The sequence below is a fragment of the Hippopotamus amphibius genome, chromosome 3 (genome assembly GCF_030028045.1).
Source record: "Hippopotamus amphibius kiboko isolate mHipAmp2 chromosome 3, mHipAmp2.hap2, whole genome shotgun sequence".
Taxonomy (NCBI): domain Eukaryota; kingdom Metazoa; phylum Chordata; class Mammalia; order Artiodactyla; family Hippopotamidae; genus Hippopotamus; species Hippopotamus amphibius.
In genome coordinates, this window is record NC_080188.1 from 114062696 (window position 1) to 114088312 (window position 25617).

General features: G+C 39.9%; 1 protein-coding gene and 1 pseudogene across 3 annotated transcripts in view; both read left to right on the forward strand.

Annotated features, from left to right (window-relative positions):
- Positions 1-25617, forward strand: part of LOC130848189 (glycine N-acyltransferase-like) — a 32714-nt gene that overhangs the window by 1524 nt on the left and 5573 nt on the right. For 2 of the 3 annotated variants that reach the window (XM_057726305.1, XM_057726303.1), the window contains exons 2-5: positions 5291-5386; positions 11049-11156; positions 22709-22835; positions 24742-24913. In XM_057726305.1, the coding sequence (XP_057582288.1) occupies positions 5309-5386; positions 11049-11156; positions 22709-22835; positions 24742-24913 (485 nt within the window). In that variant the 5' untranslated portion in view covers positions 5291-5308. The remainder of the gene's footprint in view (positions 1-5290; positions 5387-11048; positions 11157-22708; positions 22836-24741; positions 24914-25617) is intronic. The other variant, XM_057726306.1, reaches the window with a different exon arrangement.
- LOC130848194 (prostaglandin E synthase 3-like) lies at positions 41-2691 on the forward strand (annotated as a pseudogene).

Consider the following 25617-nt stretch of genomic DNA (forward strand, 5'->3'; position numbering starts at 1 on the left):
GCTGCCGCCGGAGAGGCCCGCCCACCCGTTCGCCCGTCCCCCTGCCCTGTTCACGATGCAGCCTGCTTCTGCAAAGTGATACGTACGATCGAAGGGACTATGTCTGCATTGAATTTTGTGTTGAAGACAGTAAAGATGTTAATGTAAATTTTGAAAAATCCAAACTTACATTCAGTTGTCTTGGAGGAAGTGATCATTTTAAACATTTAAATGAAATTGATCTTTTTCACTGTATTGATCCAAATGATTCCAAGCATAAAAGAACGGACAGGTCAATTTTATGTTGTTTACGAAAAGGAGAATCTGGCCAGTCATGGCCAAAGTTGACAAAAGAAAGGGCAAAGCTTAATTGGCTTAGTGTGGACTTCAATAATTGGAAAGACTGGGGAGATGATTCGGATGAAGACATGTCTAATTTTGATCGTTTCTCTGAGATGATGAACAACATGGGTGGTGATGAGGATGTAGATTTACCAGAAGTAGATGGAGCAGATGATGATTCACAAGACAGTGATGATGAAAAAAATGCCAGATCTGGAGTAAGGAATGTTGTCATCGCTGGATTTTGAGAAAGAAAAATAACTGCTCTGCAAGATTTCGTAAGTGAGAGAATTCCTGAGTTGATAGCTCTAAAGGCAGATGCTGTATTTGCCTCCTTTAACCCATTTTTCAACCTGTTTGTTTTTTTAAAGGCTTCACTAAGGGTTGATATGTACCATCGTATGGGGCAATTTTAAGTCAGCTAAGGCAATAACCTTATGCATGAACATCTCCCAAGTTTCCATGATGCTGTTGAGGTCCGAGGCAACTGATAAAGCAGTTGTGATAAATAAAAACATTTTACCTAAGTCTCCTTTACTGCATAACATAGATACTGATGTGATAGGAAGCTTCTTGGATTAGGGAACGTAACAAAATTTTAGATTTTAGAACATGGACTCCAAGTGGCTGAAACAAATTGGTTGATACTTTAAACTCTTAACGTTGTTCCTCTGGTATATCCTTCAGGATTGTTCCACTAAAGTTTTAATTTTTCAAAAAATTTACTTCACATTATTGTATGTAAGTGATCACTTAGTGTTCCAGATGTATCTTAGCTAAAACTAGTGAATGCCCTAACTTAGATGGTTTTGAAGCCTGTACATTTGGTATTGTTTGACCCTTAAACTTTTACATCTCTTAGCATGGAGGACGAAGAAAGGCTGTACATTGTTGCTTGAGAGTCTGTACATTTAGACCAAATTTGTATTTGCACTGTCAGTATGGCAAATCAGTGAAAAAAATGTTAATACACTATTGGATTTTTTCTTTTTTTCTTTCTTTTTCTTTTTTTTAAATTCAGCTTGTACCTGGGCTGAAAACCTCAATTTATGTTCATGACAGTGGGGATTTTTTTTAATGTTGACTTTCTTTCTAATAAACTGTTGGAAGACTTCTTGGCTATCCTTTCAAGTGTCTGGTTTACTGTAATTTCATGTATTGCTATTTACTGGAATGGAGTTTTTTATTTTTACTTGAGGAAGAATTGGGGAATATTCCTCTGTTTGAAAAAAAAAAGAGGCTTACTGTAATGTGACAGAAAACCTTTTAAAAGTGGATCTGTAATAGAAAATTGTAGATGCACTTTGCAACAGTTGGAAAAGAAAGTGTGATTTGATTGAAATAAAACTAAATGTGTTGTCCTCCTCTAAAAAAAAAAAAAAAAACCCACAATGAGATAACTCTTCACATCCACAGATTAGCTAAAATTTAAAAGGCCAACGGCCCAAAGCATTGTTGAAGTGGAGTAACTGGAACTCTCATGATTTGCTGGTAGGAATGTAAAATGAAACAACAACTTAGATAAAACAGTTTAGCAGTTTCTTATATAGTTAAACATACACCTTCCATACAATCCAGCTATTCCACTCCTAGGTATTTACCCAAGATAAGTGAAAATATATATCCACTACAAAGTTTTTACATGACGCTCCATTGTAGCTCTACTTACTATATCCAAAAAAAAAATAGGAAAAGAGAAAAAGAAAAAAAGAAGATAACTACCCAAATATTTATCAACAGATGAATACATTGTGGTGTGTTTATACAATGAAATAATATTCAGTAAAAAAAAGTAACAAACAACTGATACATGAGCAAGTTGTTTTAATCTTAATATCATTATGAAACGTATATACAATGATTAACATTTATATAATAGAAACTAGTCTATAGTGATAGAAAGCTCATCATCTCTTGAGTAGGCTAGCAGTGGGTAGCAAAAGACTACAAAAAGAAATCGAGAAACGCTGTGGATAGGAATTCCCTGTTTGTCCAGTGGTTAGGACTGTGTTCTCTCACTGCTGAGTTCGATCCCTGGTCAGGGAATTAAGATCCCACAAGCCATTTGCGTGGGGCATGGCCAAAAAAAAAAAAGAAAGAAAGAAACACTGAGAATGAAGGAAATGTTCTATATCTTAAGTGTGGTGATGGTTTCATGAGCATATACAAGTGTCAAACCCATAGAATTGTACACTAAATTTTCATTTAATTATGCCCATTTAAATTATTCAACAATAAAGTTATTTTAAAAAGATACAGCTATAATGATGCTGTCAAAGACTCTCCTCTCCCCAAACCAATAAGTGGACAAAATGCTCTGTTGGTGTCCACAAAGGATTGGAGAGCACCTGGAGGTGTGGGGCAGTACGCACACATGGACAAGTCAAGAATATTCACTTGTTCAAAGAATCTCAAATCTGTTCACAGCAGGTGCCAAGACATAAGTGAGATCTTTGGAACCAGAGCATTTTCCCATTGCAAGTGAGCAACACTGGTTCCATCTCTACAAGTCTATATCTTTTTTTAATATTTACTTTATTTATTTATTTATTTATTTATTTATTTATTTATTTATATTTGCTTTTGGCTGCATGGGGTCTTAGTTGTGGCACATGCGATCTTCATTGCAGCATACAGATTTTCTCTCTCTAGTTGAGGCACACAAGCTCAGTAGTTATGGCGAGTGGGGGTCAGTAGTTGTGGTGCGTGGGCTTTGTTGCCATGTGGCATGTGGGATCTTAGTTCCTGGACCAGGGGTTGAACCCGCATCGCCTACATTGGAAGGTGGATTCTTTACCACTGGACCACCAGGGAAGTCCCTCTGCTAGTCTATAGATTAACAGATCATCCCAAAGGGCATGTGTTCCTAAAAGGAAGAAAGCCAAGAACATGTTGGCCAGAGATCTGGGAAGGCAAAGTCTGAGGCACTAAAGGGCTAAGTACATAAAACCACCTTTTTCCTGCTTCCTTCAGAAAATAAGAGTAATAATGACATGAATACTATTCTGTGTCAGGCACTCTAAGGATTTTATATGCACTTTTTCATTCACTTGGTGCCAGTGGATGGATTTAATCCCCACACCTAAGATATATATGTATATACTGGCATTTTTCCAAGGGCATTATTGGCACGGATGACTTCACACTGTGGTCTGTGTTAAAGTTAAATCCCATCCCTTCAGTACAGAAGGACAACCCAATGGACTGATTTGAATTGCTGTGTAGTTAACTGCCAATGACAATATTAATAATAACAATAGTAAAAATAATATCATTTTGAGTTACTGTATGCTGGAAACTCTTCTACACACTTAATATGTGTTAATTCACTTAATTCTGACAGCGATTTTCTGAGACAGGATCTCATTTCAGAGGATTTATTAATGTGGAAACCAAGGAATAAGGAAGTTAAGTAACTTTTTGAAGATTACATAACTTGTTAGTAGTGACATTGGGATAATCACAGACAGCAACTTAACCTGGAAAGATGCACTTGCATATTTAAAGAATATGTTTGTTCGATGGGACCGACAAGGACTTACTTTCCGAAATGTACAAACAATTCATACAACTCAACAACAACAAAAAAGCCAATTGAAAAATGGGCAGAAGACCTAAATAGGCATTTCTCCAAAGAAGACATACAGATGGCCAATAGGCACATGAAAAGATGCTCAACATCACTAATTATTAGAGAAATGCAAATCAGAATTACAATGAGGCACCACCTCACATGGGTCAGAATGGCCATCATTAAAAACTGTAGAAATAAATGCTGGAGAGAATGTGGAGAAAAGGGAACCCTCGTACACTGTTGGTGGGAATGTAATTTGGTGCAGCCACTATGGAAAACAGTATGGAGGTTCCTCAAAAAATTAAAAATAAAGTTGTCATATGCTCCAGCAATCCCACTCCCGGGCATATATCCAGACAAAACTCTAATTCAAAAAGATACATGAACCCCTATGTTCATAAGAACACTATTCACCATAGCCAAGACATGGAAGCAACCTAAATGCCCATCGACGGGTGGATGGATAAAGAAGAGGTGGTACATACATAAAATGGAATACTACTCACTCATAAAAAAGAATGAAATAATGCCATCTGCAGCAATGTGGATGCAACTCAAGATTATCATACTAAGTGAAGTCAGTCAGAAAGAGGAAGACAAATACCATGTGATATCACTTCTACGTGGAATCCAAAAAATGACGCAAAGGAACCTATCTACGAAACAGAAACAGACTCACAGGCATAGAGAACAGACTTGTGGTTGCCAAGGGAGAGGGAGTTGAGGGAGGGATGGAGTGGGAAGCTGGGGTTAGCAGATATAAGCTATTATATATAGAATGGATAAACATCAAGGTCCTACTGTGTGTCATAGAGAACTATATTCAATATCCTATGATAAACCATAATGGAAAAGAATATTAATATATACGTATGTATAACTGAACCATTTTACTGTACAGCAGAAATTAGCACAACATTGTAAATCAACTACACTTCAATTAAAAAAAAAGTCTGTGTTAAGATAAAGTGTCTTTAATGACTGAAATTCAGGGTAGTGTAAGAAAGTGAGGTGAAAATTATCAGAAAGAGAGCCAGTCTTTCTGCTAGTCTCATCGCTCCTTGCATTGGGAGGACTTCAGTGACAGTGCCACCAAGAAAAGTTACTAAAGAAAGGCTTGGACATAGGTATTAGCATAGAATCTGAGACTCATTTCTTTGTGTCCTCTATGAAGTGGTCCCTTCAGGACTTTCATGATGCCCCTCCAAACTCCTATCCTCCACAGTAAGGCTAGAAATCTAGGGTGCCTGAACGTTCCTCCCTCTCCCAAGGCAGTTACTCTAGGCAAATTTACCTCACCTGTTAACCTTCTAAGGTTCAGGTAAAGTTGTTCAAATCTATTTCTATTGGTTCAGCATCTTCTCATTCCTGGCTGTTTCTTGGTCCTTTCTCTAGGCTAAGGTACCTGCCAAGATGCTCCACTTACAGGGTCCACAGATGTTGCAAATGCTAGAAAAATCCTTGAGGAAGAGCCTCCCTGAGTCCTTAAAGGTGAGTATGGAACATTCTTAGGGAACCAAAGGGTTGCACCTCCTATAACAGAGGTTAGAGAGAAAATGAGCTTTTACTGAGCACCCCTTCTGCGGCAGGAACTCACACTGCATCTCACATAGTTCACACTACCTCTTGGCAAGGGAGGTATATTATACTCACGTCTCAGAAGAGGAAACAGGTCTCAGCAATGTGACTTGCTCAATATTTTTAAGTGGCAAAACAAAACAAAACAAAACAAAAACTGCTCTCTGAAGACTCAAAACCATTCCCTTGATTTCTCTTTAAAAGGTTGATCTAAGTACATACTAGTTTTTAAACATTGTGCCCTAGGTGAGGTTAACCACCATGTACCTTCTTGGAACATTTACCAGGTCAATTCCTATTTCTTTGAAATCCAGAAGATTGTGCACTGTTCATGGAGGAGACCAAGAAATAATTATGTACTCTTCACTATTTTATTGCAACAATGTTTATTACAAAGGGGCTGGGTTTATGCATATTTTATTTATATTTTCATTTTTAACATTCAGAGGATTGAAGAAACAAGTAAACTGCTTTTTTAAAAGGTCCTTTTGCACCTAAAGGTAGAAGCTGAAGTCACGTGCAACTACTGACCAGCACCAGCACCAAGGGAGACCTCAGGGCCAGAAGACTAGCAGCATAGTTCCTAAGTGGCAATAGAAAGCACTTGTGGCCCTGACCTCATCCCAGCCACTGGGCCTTGTCTGTAAACTCACATAAATTTCAAAACTTGCATCTAAGGAAAGTGTCAATCTCAGAGAGACAGCAGTGAGCAGTCCTGGAGAGAGAACTTAGTTCCCTGCCTGCGAATTGAAGCTGGGTAGCCTGGATAAAAACCAGGACTCCTAGCTGCTAGACCACCAGGGGCTAGAGGCTAGAAGCAAAGTGGTCCTGGCTCTTCTGATGTTTGAAAGCAAGACTGTTTCAAGGAGGCAAAAACTGTAAAATCAAGTACAATGTTTATCATTGGAGACGCAGCACAACAAGTGGGAGAGCACACAGCGAAACAGTATTTATTTAATTCAGAAGCTAGACGGAAATACACAGCCAGAGAGAAAGTGTGTGGGCATCCTTCCTTATGAGGAGGAGCACAGTAAAGAGGTGATTTAAGTCACTTACAGAAGACAGGTCTTCCGGGTCTTTGTTTACCTTTGGCCAACTATCTTTCTTCACACCTGATCTGACCTATGACCGTCCCCAACATGCATGTGCAACTTTTGCTAAGATGGATCCCACCACAGAGGCCTGTGGGGGTCTTGGCATCACCATTATGGCATGGTGCCCCCTCCTTTTAGACCCCTGAGGAGTCTTTCTGTGCCTGTGCAGCTGGTGAAGTTTCCTTGACCTCAGGAGTGGTCATCTTATCTCTTAACTCCAGCAGAGTTCAGTTTCTGCCACTAGCTTTGAGCTTGGAGCATCTGGGGGTGGGCGGGGGTGGGGTGGGGTGGGTGGGAGCAAAGTTTTCAGTTTGACTCCACTTGACAAACACCAGCTGTCCATCCCAGAGACCCATCTATCTCCTACCTCAGTGTCACTCTTATCCATATGTTGCAGAGGATGGATGCGAGGCCAAGAAAACTTAAATAACTTGCCCAACTGGCTACTGCTGGGGCCAGAAAAATAATCCACCTACCCAGTCAACTCTCCTGAGCCTACCTGCATGTTTTGAGCAAAATAGGCACTCAACTTAAGATGCTGATAAGAACGAGGAGAAACTGGATCTCTCACACTTTGCTGGTAGGAATATGAAATGGTACAGCCACTCTTGAAAAGCAATTTGTAAGTTTCTTTTAAAACTAATCATGCAACCAGCACGCAACCAGCAATTGCAATCCTGAGAATTTTCCCCAGAGAAATGCAAGTTTATGTTCACACAAAACTATGTACATGAATGTCTGCAACAACCTCATCTATAATAGTCAAAAGCTGGAAACAACTCAGATGTTCTTGCATAGGTGAATGGCTAAATGGACTGTGGTACATTCATACTATGGAATACTATTAAATGATAAAGAGGAAATGACCTATTGATACCTGCAACAATCTGGATGAAACTCCAGAAAATTTTATGCTGAGTGAAAAAAGCCAATCACGAAGGGCTACATGCTGTATGATTCTGTTTACATAAAATTCTTGAAATAATAAAATTACAGAAATGGAGAACAGATTTTTTTTTGTGCTATTAGTGAACGGTGAATTATATTTATTGATTTCTAACCTTATACTCAAGGAATATATCTCTCTTGGTTGTGACAGATTATTCTTTTTATATTACATAATGCATTCAGTTGGTTAATATTTTCTTTAGCATGTTTCTATATGCTTTTTTTTAAGCTCTTTATTGGAAAATAATTGCTTTACACTCTTGTATCAGCTTTTGAGGTACACCAAAGGGAATCAGCTGTATTTATACATATATCCCCATATCCCCTCCCTCCCGTGACTCCCTCCCACTCTCCCTGTCCTGGCCCTCTAAGGCATCACCCATCATCGAGTCGCTTTCCCTTTGTTATATAGCAACTTCCCACTAGCTATCTATTTCACAGCTGGTAGTGTATATATGTTTATGCTACTCTCTCACTTTGTCCCAGCTTCCCCTTCGCCCCCTGCCCCGCAACCCTGTGTCCTCCAGTCCTTTCTCTGCATCTGCATCCTTATTCATGCCCTGTCACTGGGTTCATCAGTACCATTTTTTTTTTTTTTTTAGATTCCGTATATATGAGTTAGCATACAGTATTTGTTTTTATCTTTCTGGCTTGCTTCACTCAGTATGACAGACTCTAGGTCTCTCCACCTCATAGCTCCACTGCATTCCTTTTTATGGCTGAGTAATATTCCATTGTATATATATGTGCCACATCTTTATCCATTCACCTGTTGATGGGCATTGACATTTAGGTTGCGTCCATGTCCTGGCTATTGTAAATAGTGCTGCAATGAACATTACGGGACATGTTTCTTTTTGGATTATGGTTTTCTCTAGGTATATGCCCAGGAGTGGGATTACTGGATCATATGGTAGTTCTATTTTTAGTTTTTGAAAGAACCTCCAAACTGTTTTCAATAGTGGCTGTACCAATTTACATTCCCACCAACAGTGCAGGAGAGTTCCCTTTTCTCCACACCCTCTCCAACATTTGTTGTTTCTAGATGTTTTGATGATGGCCATTCTGACCAGTGTGAGGTGATACCTCATTGTGGCTTTGACTTGCATTTCTCTAATGATGAGTGATGTCGAGCATCTTTTCATGTGTTTGTTGGCCATCTGCATGTCTTCTTTGGAGAAATGTCTATTTAGATTGATGGTTGCTGCAGGTGAAGGAGGAGGTGGGCAGTGGGAAGGTAATGGGTGTGACTATGAAAGAGTAATGAGAGCGATCCTCGTGATGATGGGCTGTATCAATGTCAGAATCCTGGTTGTGGTATTGTATGGGCACAGAGACACTAGGTCTCTGTACTTCACCAAGTTCACACAGTAAGGAGCCAGGATTTTGCTCTGGGCAAGTTAACACATGAAGCCATGTACTAACCATGATGCTCCTCCACTTGGCACAACGTCTCAGATGTTGGTCAATAAAATTATATATTTCAATTTCTATTATTCATTTTTGGCCAGAACATGTACCCTAATCCTACCATGAGAGTTAGCTTGATGACAGTGATGTCTCATTGGTTCTGTGGCTAAAAGGGCAGACTTGGCAGCCAGCCTGCCTGGGTCTGTGCCTGCCTCCTCCACCGACAAGCTGTATGTCGACTTCACATCATTTAACTTTCACATGCTTTAGTTTTCTCATACAAAATGGGAGTGATGAGAGTCCCGACATCTTGGGGTTATTGTCAGGATGAGAAGGCTCATGTTAAACAGGTAGAACTGTACCTTGCACACAGAGAAGCGATGCAAATATTAGCTGCTATTATTACATATCAGACCATAAATTTACAGAGGGGTGAATTGCAGATACATCTGTTTATCTTATTTGAGGCTAATACTTTGAAAGACTTGGCATAATTTGGGGTGAGTTGAATATATTCACCTTTCATAATCTCAACCATTTGTAAACCATCCTTTTACTCTGAGGAAGAGAAAGGTAAGCATTCTTCTATAGGTAGACTATTTGGCTTTATTTTCTTTTTAATTAATTTATTTGGTTGCACCAGGTCTTATGTGAGGCAGGTGGGTTCCTTAGTTGTGGTTCAGGGGCTTCTTAGTTGTGGCATGTGGGCTTCTTAGTTGCAGCAAGCAGGCTCCTTAGTCATGGCCTGCAAACTCTTAGTTTAATTACTATAGCCGCTACTATTGGTAGGAAATATTTACCTTTACTAGAGGATATTTTGAAAACACACATTGCCAAGACCAGCTCGGCGACTCGAGGTGAGTGACGGGTGCCGCAAGCTTGAAGAAGACACAGACACAGACTGAAGAGAAAAGTGGGACCGGGGGGCTCAAGACCTCTCGGATCAAGAGCCCCGCTGACTCATCCCAGGCTGCTTTTATTGAGTTCGTGGGCTAACATTCTCAGGTTACACTCATAAACAGTCAAAGGCCTCACATGATTGAGGCAATTATCTTTGTTTACTTCCTGGGTCTGAGTTGAGCAGGTGTGGATTTGAGCTGGGGGTGGAGAGCAAAACAGCCCTGGGGGCAGGAGACCTCTCTCAGATATTGGGGGTCTGTGCCCCACCCGTGTTGGCCCCTCTGCGACTGTGCCTGTCTTAGGTTGTTCCTCCTCTGAGGAATCTTACCCGTCTTTGGCTAACCAGCCATCCCTCAGGACCAAACAGGGTGATATTAGTCCCCACGCCCCGCACCCTCAGCTCCTCCACTGCTCAAGCAGGACATTCTGCATCCCATCGCTCGGCCCACATACTTTAACATTTTCAAGGTTTCAGAAAGGTTTCCGAATGTCTTCCCACAGCACATTAAGGGAATTCCCTGGTGGTCCAGTGGGTAAGGCTCTGTGATTCCAATGCAGGGGGCCCAGGTTTGATGCCTGGTCAGGGAACTAGATCCCACATGCCACAACTAAAGATCCCAAGTGCTGCAACTAAAGATCCAGCATAGCCAAACAAATAAATAAAATAAAATATTAAAAAGAAAATCATCCACATCAAAAAAGCTTTAAAAAAAGGAAAAGAAAAGAAAATGTATGTTTAAAAGCATTAAATCTGTAGATAACTTTAGACCCAGCAATTTTCCTTCTAAAAACCTTCCCTAAGCAAATATCAGGTACGTATGCAAGGGTTTCTGCAAACAGTTATTCTCTGAAGAGTCATTTTTTACATTGAAAAGTTGGAAACACCTGGAGTGTATCTGATAATTTATTCTTATGAAATTCTGTGTGTATATGTGAACAGAAGAAAATCTATTAAAGATCTTCTTAAATTCTATAATGGGAGAGTTCATAATTTTTATTCATAAATTTCATTGGTCTGAATATTTTCTATATGAATATTTTTAAGATATATTTATTGGGGCCAAAAATAGAACCTAAAAAATGGTCTACAGAAATTCTCATTAGGTACCTTCCAATAAAAAAAAATCCTTATTTGATAGAAATAAACTTTGTCGTGATTAAACAAGTCACTTTGCCATCTCTTCCTAATAAGCTGATCCCCTTACTTTCTTGGGATACTGCAGGTTTACGGGACCACCTTCCACATGAATCGGGGAAACCCTTTCAAGCTAAAGGCCCTGGTGGACAAGTGGCCTGATTTCGATACAGTGGTCATCCGCCCTCAGGAGCAGGTAAGGTGTCAGATGTGGAATGAATATGCATTTATGTTCATATTTGCTGTGTGCTTACCATGCTCCTGGCAATGCGGTAGATCCTGGGGATATAGAAGTAAATTGAGGTGTTGGTTAACAAGTCCTTGTCCTCAAAAAGTCCACAGCCTGGAGGAGATTATATGAGGGTGAGTCAAAAATTATCCACACTCCGATTTAAAACTTCTATAAATTCTACAGCCAGCTTGCGGATAATTTTTAACTCACCCTCATAGATAAATCCACAGATAAAAGACAGCATGGTGTGAAATAGGCAGGATCAAAACACAAATGGCATCCTGCTGCTGCTTAAGACAAAACACACTCTGTCATTTCTTGCATCCAGTTTGTGGAATAGAGGCAACCAGTGCGGGGCTGTGCTAATGTAGGATTATGTTAATGGCACAGACAAGAGCCTGGTCTTTTGTTAAAGAAATCAAAGGAACATTTCCCAGGCTAGATTTCTACATCATAATAACTCAAACCCATTTTAAACTCTTAACCTAAGGGAAAAAAATATTGTCTACCTTTTAAAAATACCAGTTTTGAAACCACACCAACTCATTTGTGCTAACTCAAAATGTCTCATTGTGATACTGTCTCCCCATTGAGATGCTGCACAGTGTTATAACCTATTGTCATCAATAAAGCAAATGAAACAGGAAAGGAAAAAAAAACTTTGTGGTAGAAGTTGCAGAGAGAGGATCAAAAATGCTTCTTAGTAGAAATTTTTACCAAAACTGGATGTTGAATATAAATAAGATTTTTCACGTGGTGGCAGGGCAAGACTGCATTCAGAGCAGAGAAAATAGCAGTTGCAGGGCATAAGGTCTGAAACAACAGAGTGAATTAAGGAAAATTAAGGAGAAATGACATAGTTGGAATTGTTAGTTACATGTTGTATGATAAGTTTTTTAATTAGTGAAATTGAATAGTTAAGACATTTCAAAAATAAAATGTATAATGATATTTATCAAGTAAAAAATCCAAAATTTTAATATAAAATGTATTACCTTTGTATATAATTTACATAGAAGTGAAATCGGTAAGAAATATTATTTAAAACAACCAAATTAAATAATTCAAAAATGAAGACTTTTAATTACTGATAGTAACCTGAGCTTTCAAAAATAGTCTTAAAAAATAAGGTTTGTCCAGCTTTATGAGTGAATACCAACATAGAAGATTGTGTAAGTTTAAAAGATACAACGTGTAGATTTGATACACATATATCATAAAATGATTCCCACTATAGCTTTAGCTAACACTCTATCACGTCACATAATTACCATTTCTTTTTTTTTTTTTTTGCTGAAAACATTCAAGATTTGTTAAAATTTTAATTTTGTCTACTATTTTTAGGTTTCAGAATTTGAGGTGTTCTTCATGGTATGAGGTCAGTTTTTGACAGGTGCTTGAAAAGAAGCTATGTTTATTTTTGTACGATCTTGAATGTCTGTTGAACAATCACATGTATCCTATTGACTTTGTCAGTCTTCTTTCTGTGGGTTTCTCCAGGCAGCCATACCTTCTTCTCCCTCTGGGCAAACCGGGCTCAGGAGGCTTCTACACCTGTTGTGTGTTTCCTGACCCCACACCTGGTGACCCTCTGATCTACTCTTTTAGCAACCCTCAAGTACTGTTGACCCCTGAACAATATGGGTTTGAACTGCACGAGTCCACTTATATGTGGATCTTTTTCAGTAATTACGTGCTACAGTATTGCACCCTCTGAGGATGGTTGAATCTGTGGTACAAGGGCTGACTGTAAAGCTATATGCGGATTTTCAAGTGTATGGAGAATTGGGGTCCCTAACCCCTGCCTTGTTCAAGGGTCAACTGTATAGAATACAGCATTCTTAACTATAATCCCCATACTCTATATTAGATCCTCAGAGTTTATTTACCTTATAACTGGAACTTTGTACCCTTTGACCAATATCTCCCCATTTCCCCCTGCTAGGCCTCCCCCAGCCTCTAGTAACCACCATTCAACTCTCTGTTTCTGTGATTCAGCTTTTTAAGATTCCACAAATAAAAGAGATCATACAGTATTTGTCTTCCTCTGCCTGACTTATTTCACTTAGTATAATGCCTACAAGGTCTACCTATGTTGTCACAAATGGCAGGATTTACTTCTTTCTTGTGGCTGACTGACATTCATTCCATTGTATAGATATGCATTTATCTTTATCCATTCATTTTTTTCCCCATATCTTGGCTATTGTGGATAATGTTGCAATGAACTTGGAGTGCAGGTATCTCTTCGAGATCCTATTTTCATTTCCTTTGGATGTATACCTAGAATGGGATCCCTGATTCATATAACAGTTCTATTTTAAATTTTTGGTTGAACCTCCATACTGTTTCCATAGTGGTTTTACCAACTTACATTCCCACCAACAGTACACAAGGGTTCCCTTTTCTCCACACCTGCCCCAATACCTATTATCTCTCGTCTTTTTGATGATAACCATTGTCTTCTTAGTATGTCTTGTACGTCTTCTTTGGAAAAAACATGTGTTCAATTCCTCTGCTCATTTTTTATATGCATTTAATATGTATGAATTATTTAAATCCATGTTGTTTGACATCAAATCCAGTGGTAAATTCAAGAGAAAGCTGCCATCATTTTATTTATAATTCAGTCAAAGTTAATTGCCTTTCATACACAACTTCTTAATCATTAATAATAATTTTTACTATAATCTTTTTTTTTCAGATCTTTATTGGAGTATAATTGCTTTACGCTGTTGTGCCAGTTTCTGCTGTACAGCAAAGTGAATCAGCTGTATTTATACATATATCCCCATACCCCTCCCTCTTGAGCTCTCTCCCACCCTACCCATCCCACCCCTCTAGGTCATCACCAATCATCGAGTTGGTCTCCTTGTGCTCTGCAGCAGATTCCCACTAGCTATCTATTTTACATTTGGTGGTGTATATTTGTCAATGCTACTCTCTCACTTCGTCCCAGCTTCCACTCCCCCAACCGTGTCCTCAAGTCCATTCTCTACATCTGCATCTTTATTCTTGCCCTGCCACTGGGTTCATCAGTGCCATATTTTTAGATTCCATATATATGTGTTAGCGTACGGTATTTGTTTTTCTCTTTCTGGCTTACTTCACTCTGTATGACAGACTCTAGGTCCATCCACCTCACTACAAATAATTTAATTTCATTCCTTTTTATGCCTTTACTCATTTTTAATGGGATTGTCTAGGGGTTTTGATATTATGTCATATGAGTTTTTTAAATATGTTTTGGGTATTAACCTCTTATCTGATATATGATTTGAAAGTATTTTCTCCCACTTGATAGGTGCCTATTCATTTTGTTGATTGTTTCTTTTGCTGTGCAGAAGCTTTTTTAGTTTGATGTAGTCCCAATTATTGATTTTTGCCTTCTTGTGCTTTTGGTGTCATATCCAAAATACCATTGCCAAAACCAATGTCAAGGAAATTTATCTCTGTTTTCTTCTAGATTTTTACAGTTTCAGTACTTATGTTTAAGTCTTCAGTCAATTTTCAGTTAATTTTTGAGTGGTGTAAGATTGGGATCAAATTTCATTCTTTTGCATGTCGTTATCAAGCTTTCCCCGTACTATTTATTGAAGAGACTGTTTTTTCCTGATTGAGTGTTCATGGCTCCTTTGTAAAATATTAGTTGATCATATATGCTAGAGTTGTTTCTGGGCTCTCAATTCCATTCTATTGGTCTATGTGTCTATTTTTATGCCAGTACCATAATTTTTTTTAAGAACATTTATTGAGATACAGTTAACAAACAATAAACAGCATATATTTAGAGTGTACAATTTGGTATCCCAATCTCCCAATTCATCGCCCCCCAAACCTCTCTGCTTTCCCCACTTGGTTTCCATGTGTTTGTTCTCTACATCTGTGTCTCTATCTCTGCCTTGCATTTCCTCTTCCATAGTTGTTAGCATTTGCCTTATGTATTGAGGTGTTCCTATATTGGGTGCATATATGTTTAAAATTGTTATCTCCTCTTCTTGGATGGATCCCTTGATCTTTATGTAATGTCCTTTCTTGTCTCTTGTAATATTTTTTATTTTAAAGTCTATTTTATCTGATATGAGTGTTGCTACTCCAGCTTTCTTTTGATTTACATTTGCATGGAATATCTTTTTCCATCCCCTCACTTCCGTCTGTATGTGTCCCTAGATCTGAAGTGGGTCTCTTGTAGACAGCATGTATATGGGTCTTGTTTTTTATCCATTCAGCCAGGCTGTGTCTTTTGGTTGGTGCATTTTGTCCATTTACATTCAAGGTAATTATCGATATGTATGTTCCTATTACCATTTTCTTAATTATTTTGTTTTTGTTTTTGTAGGTCCTTTTCTTCTCTTATGTTTCCCGCTTAGAGAAGTTCCTTTAGCATTTGTTGTAGGGCTGGTTTGGTGGTGCTGAATTCTCTTAGCTGTTGCCTGTCTGTAAAGCTTTTGATTTCTCCATCGAATCTGAATGAGATCCTTGCTGGGTAGAATATTCTTGGTTGTAGGTTCTTCCCTTGCGTCACTTGAAATATATCATGCCAGTCCCTTCTGACTTGCAGAGTTTCTGCTGAGAAATCAGCTGTTAACCTTATGGGAGTTCCCTTGTATGTTATTTGTTGTTCTTCCCTTGTTGCTTTTAATAAGTCTTCTCTGTCTTTAATTTTTGTCAATTTGACTACTAGATGTCTTGGTGTGTTTCTCCTTGGGTTTATCCTGCCTGGGACTCTCTGCGCTTCCTGGACTTGGGTAGCTATTTCCCTTTCCATGTTAGGGAAGTTTTCAACTATAATCACTTCCAATATTTTCTCGGGTCCTTTCTCTCTTCTCCTTCTGGGACCCCTATAATGTGAATGTTGGCACATTTAACATTGTCCCAGAGGTATCTTAGGCTGTCTTCAGTTCTTTTCATTTTTTTTCTTTATTCTTTTCCACATCAGTGATTATCACCATTCTGTCTTCCAGGTCATTATTCGCCCTTCTGCCTCAGTTAATCTGCTATTGGTTCCTTCTAGTGTATTCTTCATTTCAGTTATTGTGTTGCATATCTCTGTTTGTTTGCTCTTTAATTCTTCTAGGTCTTTGGCAAAATTTTCAATCTTTGCATCCAGTCTTTTTTCAAAGTCCTGGATCATCTTCACCATCATTATTCTGAATTCTTTTTCTGGAAGGGTGCCTATCTCCTCTTCATTTAGTTGTTTTTCTGCAGTTTTATCCTGTCCCTTCATCTGGTACAAAGTCCTCTGCTTTTTCATTTTCTGTATCTTTCTATGGCTGTGGTTTTCAGTTCCACAAGACAAAATACTGCTGATACTGCTTGATACTGCTGTCTGCCATCTTGTGGAGGAAGCTATCTAGGAGACTCATGCTGCTTCCTGATGGGAGGGACTGATGGTGGGTAGGGCTGGGTGGGTGGAGCTCAGTAAGGCTTTAGTCTGATTTGGTGGGCAGAGCTCAGTAAAACTTCAATCTGCTTGTCTGCTAATGGGTGGCACTGTGTTCACACCTTGCTGGTTGTTTGGCCTGAGACTACTTAGCACTGGAGCTTACAGGCTCTTCGGTGGGGCTAATGGTGGACTCTGGGAGGGTTCACGCCAATGAGCACTTCCCAGAACCCCTGCTGCCAGTGCCCCTGTCTCCTCAGTGAGCCACAGCTGTCCCCCACCTCTGCAGATAACCCTCCAACACCATCAGGTAAGTCTGGTTCAGTCTCCTATGGGGTCACTGCTTCTTTCCCCTGGGTCCTGGTGAGCACACTGTTTTGTGTGCCCTCTAAGAGTGGAGTCTCTGTTCCCCCCAGTCCTGTGGAGGTCCTGCAATCAAATCTGCTGGCTTTCAAAGTCTGATTCTCTGGGGATTCCTTCTCCCATTGCTGGACTCCCATGTTGGAAAGCCTAACGTGGGGCTCAGAACCCTCACTTTAGTGGGTGGACTTCTGCAGTATAACTGTTCTCCAGTCTGTGAGTCACCCACCCAGCATTTATGGGATTTGATTTTAATGTCATTGTGCCCCTCCTACCATCTCATTGAGGCTTCTCCTTTGTCCCTGGATGTGGGGTGTCTTCTTTGGTGAGTTCCAGTGTCTTTCTCCATAATGTTTTAGTTTCTATAGCTTTGTAGTATAGTTTGAAATCAGAAAGAATGAAGCCTCCAGATTTGTTCTTATTTCTCAGGATTGCTTTGTCTATTCAGTCTTTTGTGGTTCTGTATAAATTTTAGGATTTTTTTCTATTTCTGTGAAAATGCTATTGGAATTTTGATAAAGGTTGCATTGAGTCTACAGATGGCTTTGGGTAATATGATTATTTTAGCAAAACTAATTCTTTCAACCCATGAACCCTTAACCAATTCATGAACCATAAATCCAAAGGTATATCTTTCCATTTGTTTATGTCTCCTTCAATTTCTTTCATCAAAGTTTCGAATTGGCCTTTTTGATTTTTCTTCTTGTTACCTTTCTTGGCTTAAAGTCCATTTTGTATAATACAAATATAGCTATTCCTGCTCTCTTTTGGTTTCCATTTGCATGATATACATTTTTCACCCCTTCACTTTGAGCTTATGTGTTTCCATGACGCTTAAAGTCTCTTGTAGGCAACATATAGTTGATCTTTTTTGTTTTGTAATCCACTTAGCCACTCTATATATTTTGATTGAAGAATTGAATCCATTTACATTTAGAGTACTTATTGAGAGGTAAGAACTTACTAATGCCATCCTATTGTTTTCTGCTGTTTTGTAGTTCTCTTGTTCCTTTCTTCCTCTTGCAACCTTGTGAATTGATGATTTTCTGTGGTGGTAATTTTGATTCCTTTCTCTTCTCTTTTGTAAATCTACTGTAGGTTTTTGCTTTGTGATACCATTAAGCTTATGTAAAATATATTATATATATAATAGTCTATTTTATTCTGATAACAGTTTAACTTCAATTGCATACAAAAACTCTATCTCTTTGCTCCCTCCTTTTTATATTTTTAATGTCACAATTTATATTTTTGTGTTGGATATCCATTAACAAATTATTGTAGCTATAGATATTTTAATATTTGTCCTTTAATCTTTATACTAAAGTTAAGTGGCTAACATAGCATCATCTTACTATATTAGAGTGTTCTGAATCTGACTATATCCTGACTTTTACCAGTATGCTTTATATTTTCATGTGTTTTTTTGTTACTAATTAGCATCCTTTCATTTCAGCTTGAAGAACTCCTTTTAGCACTTTCTTTCTTTCTTTCTTTCTTTCTTTCTTTCTTTCTTTCTTTCTTTCTTTCAGAAAGAACTGGAAAATTTTATTCGAGACAAATCTGAGGATCATAACCCAGGAAGAGCATCTCAGAAAGCTCTGAGATCTGTTCCCCTTTCAGCATTCTTATAAGGCAGGTCTTTTGGTGATGAATTTCCTCAGTTTTTGTTTGTTAGTGAAAGTCTATCTTGCCATCATTTCTGAAGAACAACTTTGTTGGGTAAAGTACTTTGGTTGGTAATTTGTTTCTTTTGGCACTTTGAATATATTCCCCCCATTTCCTTCTAACTTGCAAGGTCTCTGGGAAATCTGCTGATAGCCTTATGGGGGGGGGTTGACAGTTTTATTATAATGTGTCTAAGAGAGGTTCTTTTCAAGCTGATTTTGTTTGGTGAACTGTGAGCTTCATAAACTTGTATATCCAAGTTTCTGCCAAGATTTGGGAAGTTCTCAGCCATTATTTCTTTTTTTTTTTTCATAAAACTTTACATTTATTAGACTTTAATAAAGGCAGGCTAATCACATTACATACACTAGGTCAAGGGCCAAAAAGAAATTAATATACGAGAGGCAGAATTTTAATAAAAACAGAAAATACATTTGAATCTCTAACACTGAAGTTCTGATTACTGATATTGTCATCAATTGCAGCACCAGTGTGTGTATGTATTACATAGGTTGGCCAAAATGTTCATTTGGGTTTTCCTGTAAGGTGTTGTGGAAGAATCTGAACAAACTTTTTGGCCAACCCAATATGATCCTTTTTTTTTTTTTTTTAATTATTTTTTTGGGGGGTACACCAAGTTCAATCATCTGTTTTTATACACATATCCCCGTATTCCCTCCCTTCCTTGACTCCCCCCTCCTCGAGTCATTATTTTTTTAAATAAACTTTCTTCCCCCTTTCCTTCTCTTCTACTTCTGGAATTTCAATAATTCACAAACTGGTTCTTTTAATAGTATCCCATAGACCACATAGGATTTTCTCACTATTTTTTCATTCTTTTTCTTTTTGCTTTCCTAATTAGATAATTTCAATTGGTCTGACTTTGAGGTCACCTTCTTTCTTCCATTTGGTTCAGTTTGCTGTTGAAATTCTCAGTTGAATTCTTCAGTGCAGTCATCATATTCTTCACCACCAAAATTTTTGTTTGGTTCTTTTTTATGTTTTCCATCTCTGAACTTCTCATTTTGTTCTTGTATTGTTGTCCTGATATTGTTAAATTGCATGTCTGTGTTCTCTTAAAACTCTCTAAGCATCTTTTGAAAAATTATTTTGAATTCTTTATTAGGAAATTCCTGGATATCCATTTCTTTAGAGCCAGCTACTGGGGGCTTACTGTATTCTGTTGGTGGTTTCATGTTTCCCTGATTCTTTCTGATCCCTGAATCCTTGCATAAGTGCCTGAGCTTTTGAAGAAACAGTCACCTCTTCCATATGGACTGACTTTGGTAAAGGAAAATTTTATCCATGGGTAGAGGCACTCTGGATTGTGCTGTGACCTGAAGTCTAGTGGTTTGGGGTACCAAGTGCAGGGGCATGTAGTGGCACTGGTTTGGGTGGTGTACGTGATGTCTTCTTGACTCAGGCTACTGGGATCCACATTGACAGCTGTGTGATCCTTGGTGAGCATTGCAGGAAGTCCAAAGTGGCTGCAACAGGACTTCCCTGGTGGTCCAGTGGGTAAGACTCCACGATCCCAATGCAGGGGGCCTGGGTTCGATCCCTGGTCGTGGAACTAGATCCCACATGCATGTCACAACTAAGAGTTCACATGCCACAACTCAGAAGTCCGCATGTTGCAACTAAAAGATCCCACATGCTGCTACTAAAGATCCCGCATGCCGCAACTAAGACCTGGCACAGCCTAAATAAATAAATATTTTAAACAAAACAAAACAAAGTGGCTGCAAGGCTGTTGGGGTTTTCAGTGGTGCCTCCTAGTGCAGTGGCTATGGGCCAGGGCAAGCAGTGGTAGTGGCTGGAGCCAGCAGTGTGCCTGTACACAGCTGTGGGGGCCAGCTCCAGGTTCCTGGGTAGTGGCAGTGGTCGTTTGCAGACACATACATAATGGTGGGGTCCAGGGCAGGCAGCAAGGGCCAGGACCAACTGCAGGTGCACTGGCAGCTATGGGGTCCCTCTCTGTTGGCATGCATGAAAGTGGTTGTTGAATCTTGCTGTGAGTGCACAGCAGTGGAGACTGGTGGTGGGAGTTGGGCTAGGGGCTGGGCTGGGGGCTGGGCTGGGGGCATGCAGGTGTACAGCTAGAGGGGCCTGCTGCAAGTTAGTGCAGTGGTGCAGGCCAGTCACAGATGACAGGGCCTGATCCAGGCCCACAAACAGCTGTGAGGACCCTAGCTATCGATGTGCTCTCCCATGACTGCACAGTCTCCCTCTCAGTGTGAATGGCAGTGGAGGCTAGTGACAGTCATCAGGCCAGCGGCATGCAAGTATACAGCTGGATGGGCTAGCCCCAAACATGTGCTAGGTGGTGGTTGTCAGCCACAGGGGTCGAGGCTGGTGTCTTGCACTCGTGCAGCTGTAGAGCTGACTGCTGACTGTTGGTGCAATTCCCTGGTTCCCGCAGGAGCTGGTGGGGGAGGAAATAAAGAGGGGCTCAGGTGGCTTATATCAGAGAATGTGAATACCTGTGGGGCAAAACTTGATGAAATCTGCAGGGGGTCTGATACTGACTATTGGTTTCTTTAGGGGCAAAAGCTGCTGCGTTTTTTTGCAGAGCAGGTCAGAGTGAGCTATGAATCACTACCGCTACATAGCTACTACTGGTAGCCCCTGTTTTTCTTCCTTGTTCCTAACCATCTCTATACAGCACAGTTTTGCCACTCTGGGTGAGATGAAACAGAGATGGGACCTTTGCGTGGTGCCCTGAAGGCTGGGGAAGCTGGTCATTCACCCTGTTGTTCCTTTCTTGGTGAGAGGGAGAGCTTTCTAGCTAAGGATTTCCTTCTCAGCACTGAGCAATGCTGGCTTGGTGGATGGAATGATGCAGGCAAAATGAGGCTGTCTTTCTTCTCTTTTCATGCAGTTAGCCTCAGGTTTTTTGTTCTACTGTGTTGCTGAAGCTCCTTAAGTGGGCTCCTGAGCTCTCCCAGAGCTGTTTTTGTGCATGAATAGGTGTCTAATTATTGATCTTTGTGAGGGGCAGAGGCTGGGGTCTCATACATTGACATTTTGGTGACATCACTCTTAAAAATAAAGTTTGATCAGGAGTAGCCTTGATGAATAGGAAGTGTATTTATTTTTTTAATATTTCCCAGATATTTTAGGAAAAAAAGCTTTCTGAAGAGTTCCCTGGTGGTCTAGTAGTTAGGATTTGGTGCTTTCACTGCTGTGGCCCGGGTTCAATACCTGGTCAGGGAACTGAGATCCTACAAATCCTGCAAGCAACCTGGCGCAGCCAAAAAAAAAAAAAAAATAGCTTTCTGATTCTGAACTGGCTGAAGTAATTTTCTTTATATCTATTCCTTCATCCTCAAATAATTCCTCATCAGTTTTAATAATTTTGCTAGATATATTTAAATGAGTATGTTTGTTTACTTATTGATGGAATTGATGTTTGTTTAACAATGGTATGATTTTTTTTAAAGAAAGCAAATCTACTTCATCATCTTTTTCTTGGCTTCATAATTTATAGAAGAATCATCTAACCTGTTCACTTACTTGGTTTTAATGAAGACATGTACATAGTCCACATATGCAAAAAATCTTTACATTAGATAGAGCAAGATTTATTCTTTTGGCCAAAAATTGTGCTTCTCAGTTGTCATTTTATGTGAGCTGGTAGGACTAGGTTAGTCACAGTCGCAAGTATGGACTTGCATGCCAGTTTGGTTTTTGCTGGCTATTAACTATGCTGATGGAAGTGGATTGGACAACATACAGAAGTCACAGTGTTCTCAAGAGCAGAAAGAGAAGGCAAGACTCAGTACTCGGCCACTTTTCAAGCTTTTAATGAGTTTCATGGGGGTATAAAAAATAATTTTGAATGGATCATTTTTGTTTGGTTTAAAAATTTAAAGCAATAACTGAGTTAGGAATAGTTTTGCTCAGGACCTTCTTCATTATTTATTGAATAAGGGAGTCCTTGACTTGATCTCATTATGTAAATAATCCTTCAGTAAAATCAATACAACATAAAAGCTAATATTTTAGTATTAAAAATATCACAATATAATGGAACACTGAAAACTAATATGGCAACCACTGAATACCAGCATTTTAGTTGATTCTACTTTTTCAACCCAAATAGGAGATGACAGATGACCTTGATCACTACACCAATACGTACCAAGTCTACTCCAAGGACCCTAAGAAATGTCAGGAATTCCTTGGCTCACCAGAAGTCATCAACTGGAAGCAACATTTGCAGATTCAAAGTAAGGGGACTGGGATGTGTGCTGGCTGCTGGGATCTCCCATGTCTATATCTGCAGGGTCATTTTTCATTTTGAATTACACCCTGACATCCTCTACATCTTTATTCCAAGTCACAGACACTCAGCCTGTGGTCCATTCTTTCTCTCAGCTGCCACCACTACCTCCATAGTTGTTAGTTCACAAACCTCTTTGGGAGCTTCCCAGGTGAAATCTGAAACCAGTCCCCATATGTGTCTGTGGCAGGGAGAGACCTAGGAAAGGGGCAGACCACTCCAGATTGGTAGGTGGCAAGTTGAATAAGCAAGGGAACTTACTTCCAGGCTTGTCTTAGGAGACTGCAGGATGAGTAGATCACTGCACCTGCCTGCCAAAATCTTAAACATTTGCATAGTGGCCTTAACTGGCTTCAGTCATGTATCCAATCCAGATAACTCAACACCATATTTCTCTCAAAGCTGTGTCTGTGGAGCACTTTCTAGAGCTGGGAAGGCAAGTGGAACCCACATTCCAAGGAGGAGAGAGAGTGGCAAGCCTCCAGTTGCCTGGGTTCAGCTCATGGGTCAATAGGCACCATGTCTTCTTGATGACTTCCTCCAACAATAGTGAATTAGAACTTGAAGACTGCAGCATATGGGGTTTACATAGGAAATCATGAGTAATATGATTTCTTAATAGCTAAGGATTCATGATTTATTCCAGAATCTATTAGAGAGCTTAAATATGGGAGCAGAGCTTCCCTTTTGTCTCATCTCTCTCTCACCATTATGTCTTATTTACAAAGGAGAATTTAGTAGTTGAGAATGTGTTTGGGAATTCCCTGGCGGTCCAGTGGTTAGGACCCTGTGCTTTCACTGCCAGAGGCCTGGCCTGGGTTTGATCCCTGGTCTGGGAACTAAGATCCCACAACTAGGAGTCCACAAGCCATGGTGTGGCAAAAAAAAAAAAAAATGTATTATCTGGAGTCAGACTACCTAAAATCATGACCTTGTCGGGCCTGTAAGTAGTTGTGTGATCTAGGGAAAGGAACAACCTCCCTTTGAATCAGTTTCCTTATGTATAAAAATGAGGATTATAATAGTATCCAAAACACAGAGACATTTAAAGATTAAATGAGATCTTGAATGGGAAGTGCTTAACACTATGCCTGGTTTTATCAGTTAGGTTTTCAAAACATCCCCAAATCGTGACTGCAAACCACAACTTAGCTCATGAGTTTGTGGGTCAGCAGTTTGGGCTAGACGCAGCTGGCTGATTCCTCTGTTGGTCTCTCTGAAATTCACTCCTGTGGCTGCAGTCAGCTGGGAGGTGTCTATGAGCTGGTAGGACTAAGTTAGCCACAGTCCTGAGTCTGGCTCTCCACGCTGGCTTTGTCTGGGCTGGCTACTGTCTGCACTGATGAAGTGGTTTGGACGATGTACAGAAAGTAACAGGTTCTCAAGAACAGAGAGAAAAGGCAAACCTCTGTGCATAGTCACTTTTCAAGCTTCTTACTGATTCACAGCTGCTGTTGTTCCACTGCCCAAAGCAAGTTTCATGGTCAATCCCATAGTCAGTTCAGGAGAAAAAAATCAATAGTGAAGAGGAACAAACTTGGACCATTGTAGCAACAATCTACTGCACTGAGTGCATAGAATTGTTCAATAAAATTTGGTTATTATCTTTGTACCTCATCTCCTTGGACGGTCATAACTGTACTGTGATGTATTCAGGAACTGTAGTGTTATCCCAATTTTCATTTTTTGTTTAATGTAAGAATGATCTGCCATTATCCCATAGAGGACTTTTCATGATGGAACACAAGTTTTAATAATTTGAAACCCACAAACTTTACAGCTGTTGGACAGCTTTTTCCTGACATCTAAAAGAAGAATGATATCTCATATGATTCCTCATTTCCTCCATCTAGGTTCACAATCCAGCCTGAATGATGTGATAAAAAATCTTGCGGGTATTAAATTGGGCAAGGTGAAGCAAACGCAATGCTTTCTCTATATGGTCTCTGAGACAACAAGGAGATTGACCGCTTCCCTGCTGGATGGAAAAGACGTATTACCCAATGCTGATAAATACAAGTCCATGTAAGTCTGATAGAAGCTGCTCTGGGGAATTCCCTGGTGGTCCAGTGGTTAGGACTCCATGCTTTCACTGCCTGTTGAGGGCACGGGTTCAATCTCTCTTGTCTGGGAACTAATTAAGATCCTGCCCACAAAAATCACAACATACTTGGGTGGTGTAAAGCAGCAGAAATTTATTCTCTCACAGTTCTAGAGGCCAGAAGACCCAAGTCCAGAGCTTGGAAAGTCTGTGTTCCCTTATTAGTCTCTAGGAGAAGAGCCTTCTTGCCTCTTCCAGATTCTGGTGGCTCTAGGCACTCCTTGGCTTGTGGCTTTGATACCCAGCAGGGTTCTTGGCCTTCACCAATCAATAGAAATTGATCAGAGGCCAGACAAGAAGCTCAGGCAAGCCTTTATTGGGAGCCTGCTGCAGCAGGGGGAGCAAGAAAAAACAACAGCTTGCCTCACTCGCTCACTGCAGGGAGGTCCAGCTGGTTCCTTATATGGGGTGAGAATAGGGGTGTGTCCAGGGGTCAGGACAGAGGGGTGACTTAGGTGGTCTGCCCACCCCTTTGGTGGCGTTCTGTGCAGGGGGCATGCCCAGTACCCTGCTTCTGCTCCCAACACAATGTTTTTTACTGCTGGCTCCTCAGAAGGGGCAATTGGGATTTTTGGTCTTTCTGGACATTTTTGCAGATAATCTGTCCCAACTGTGCATGCATGCAGTT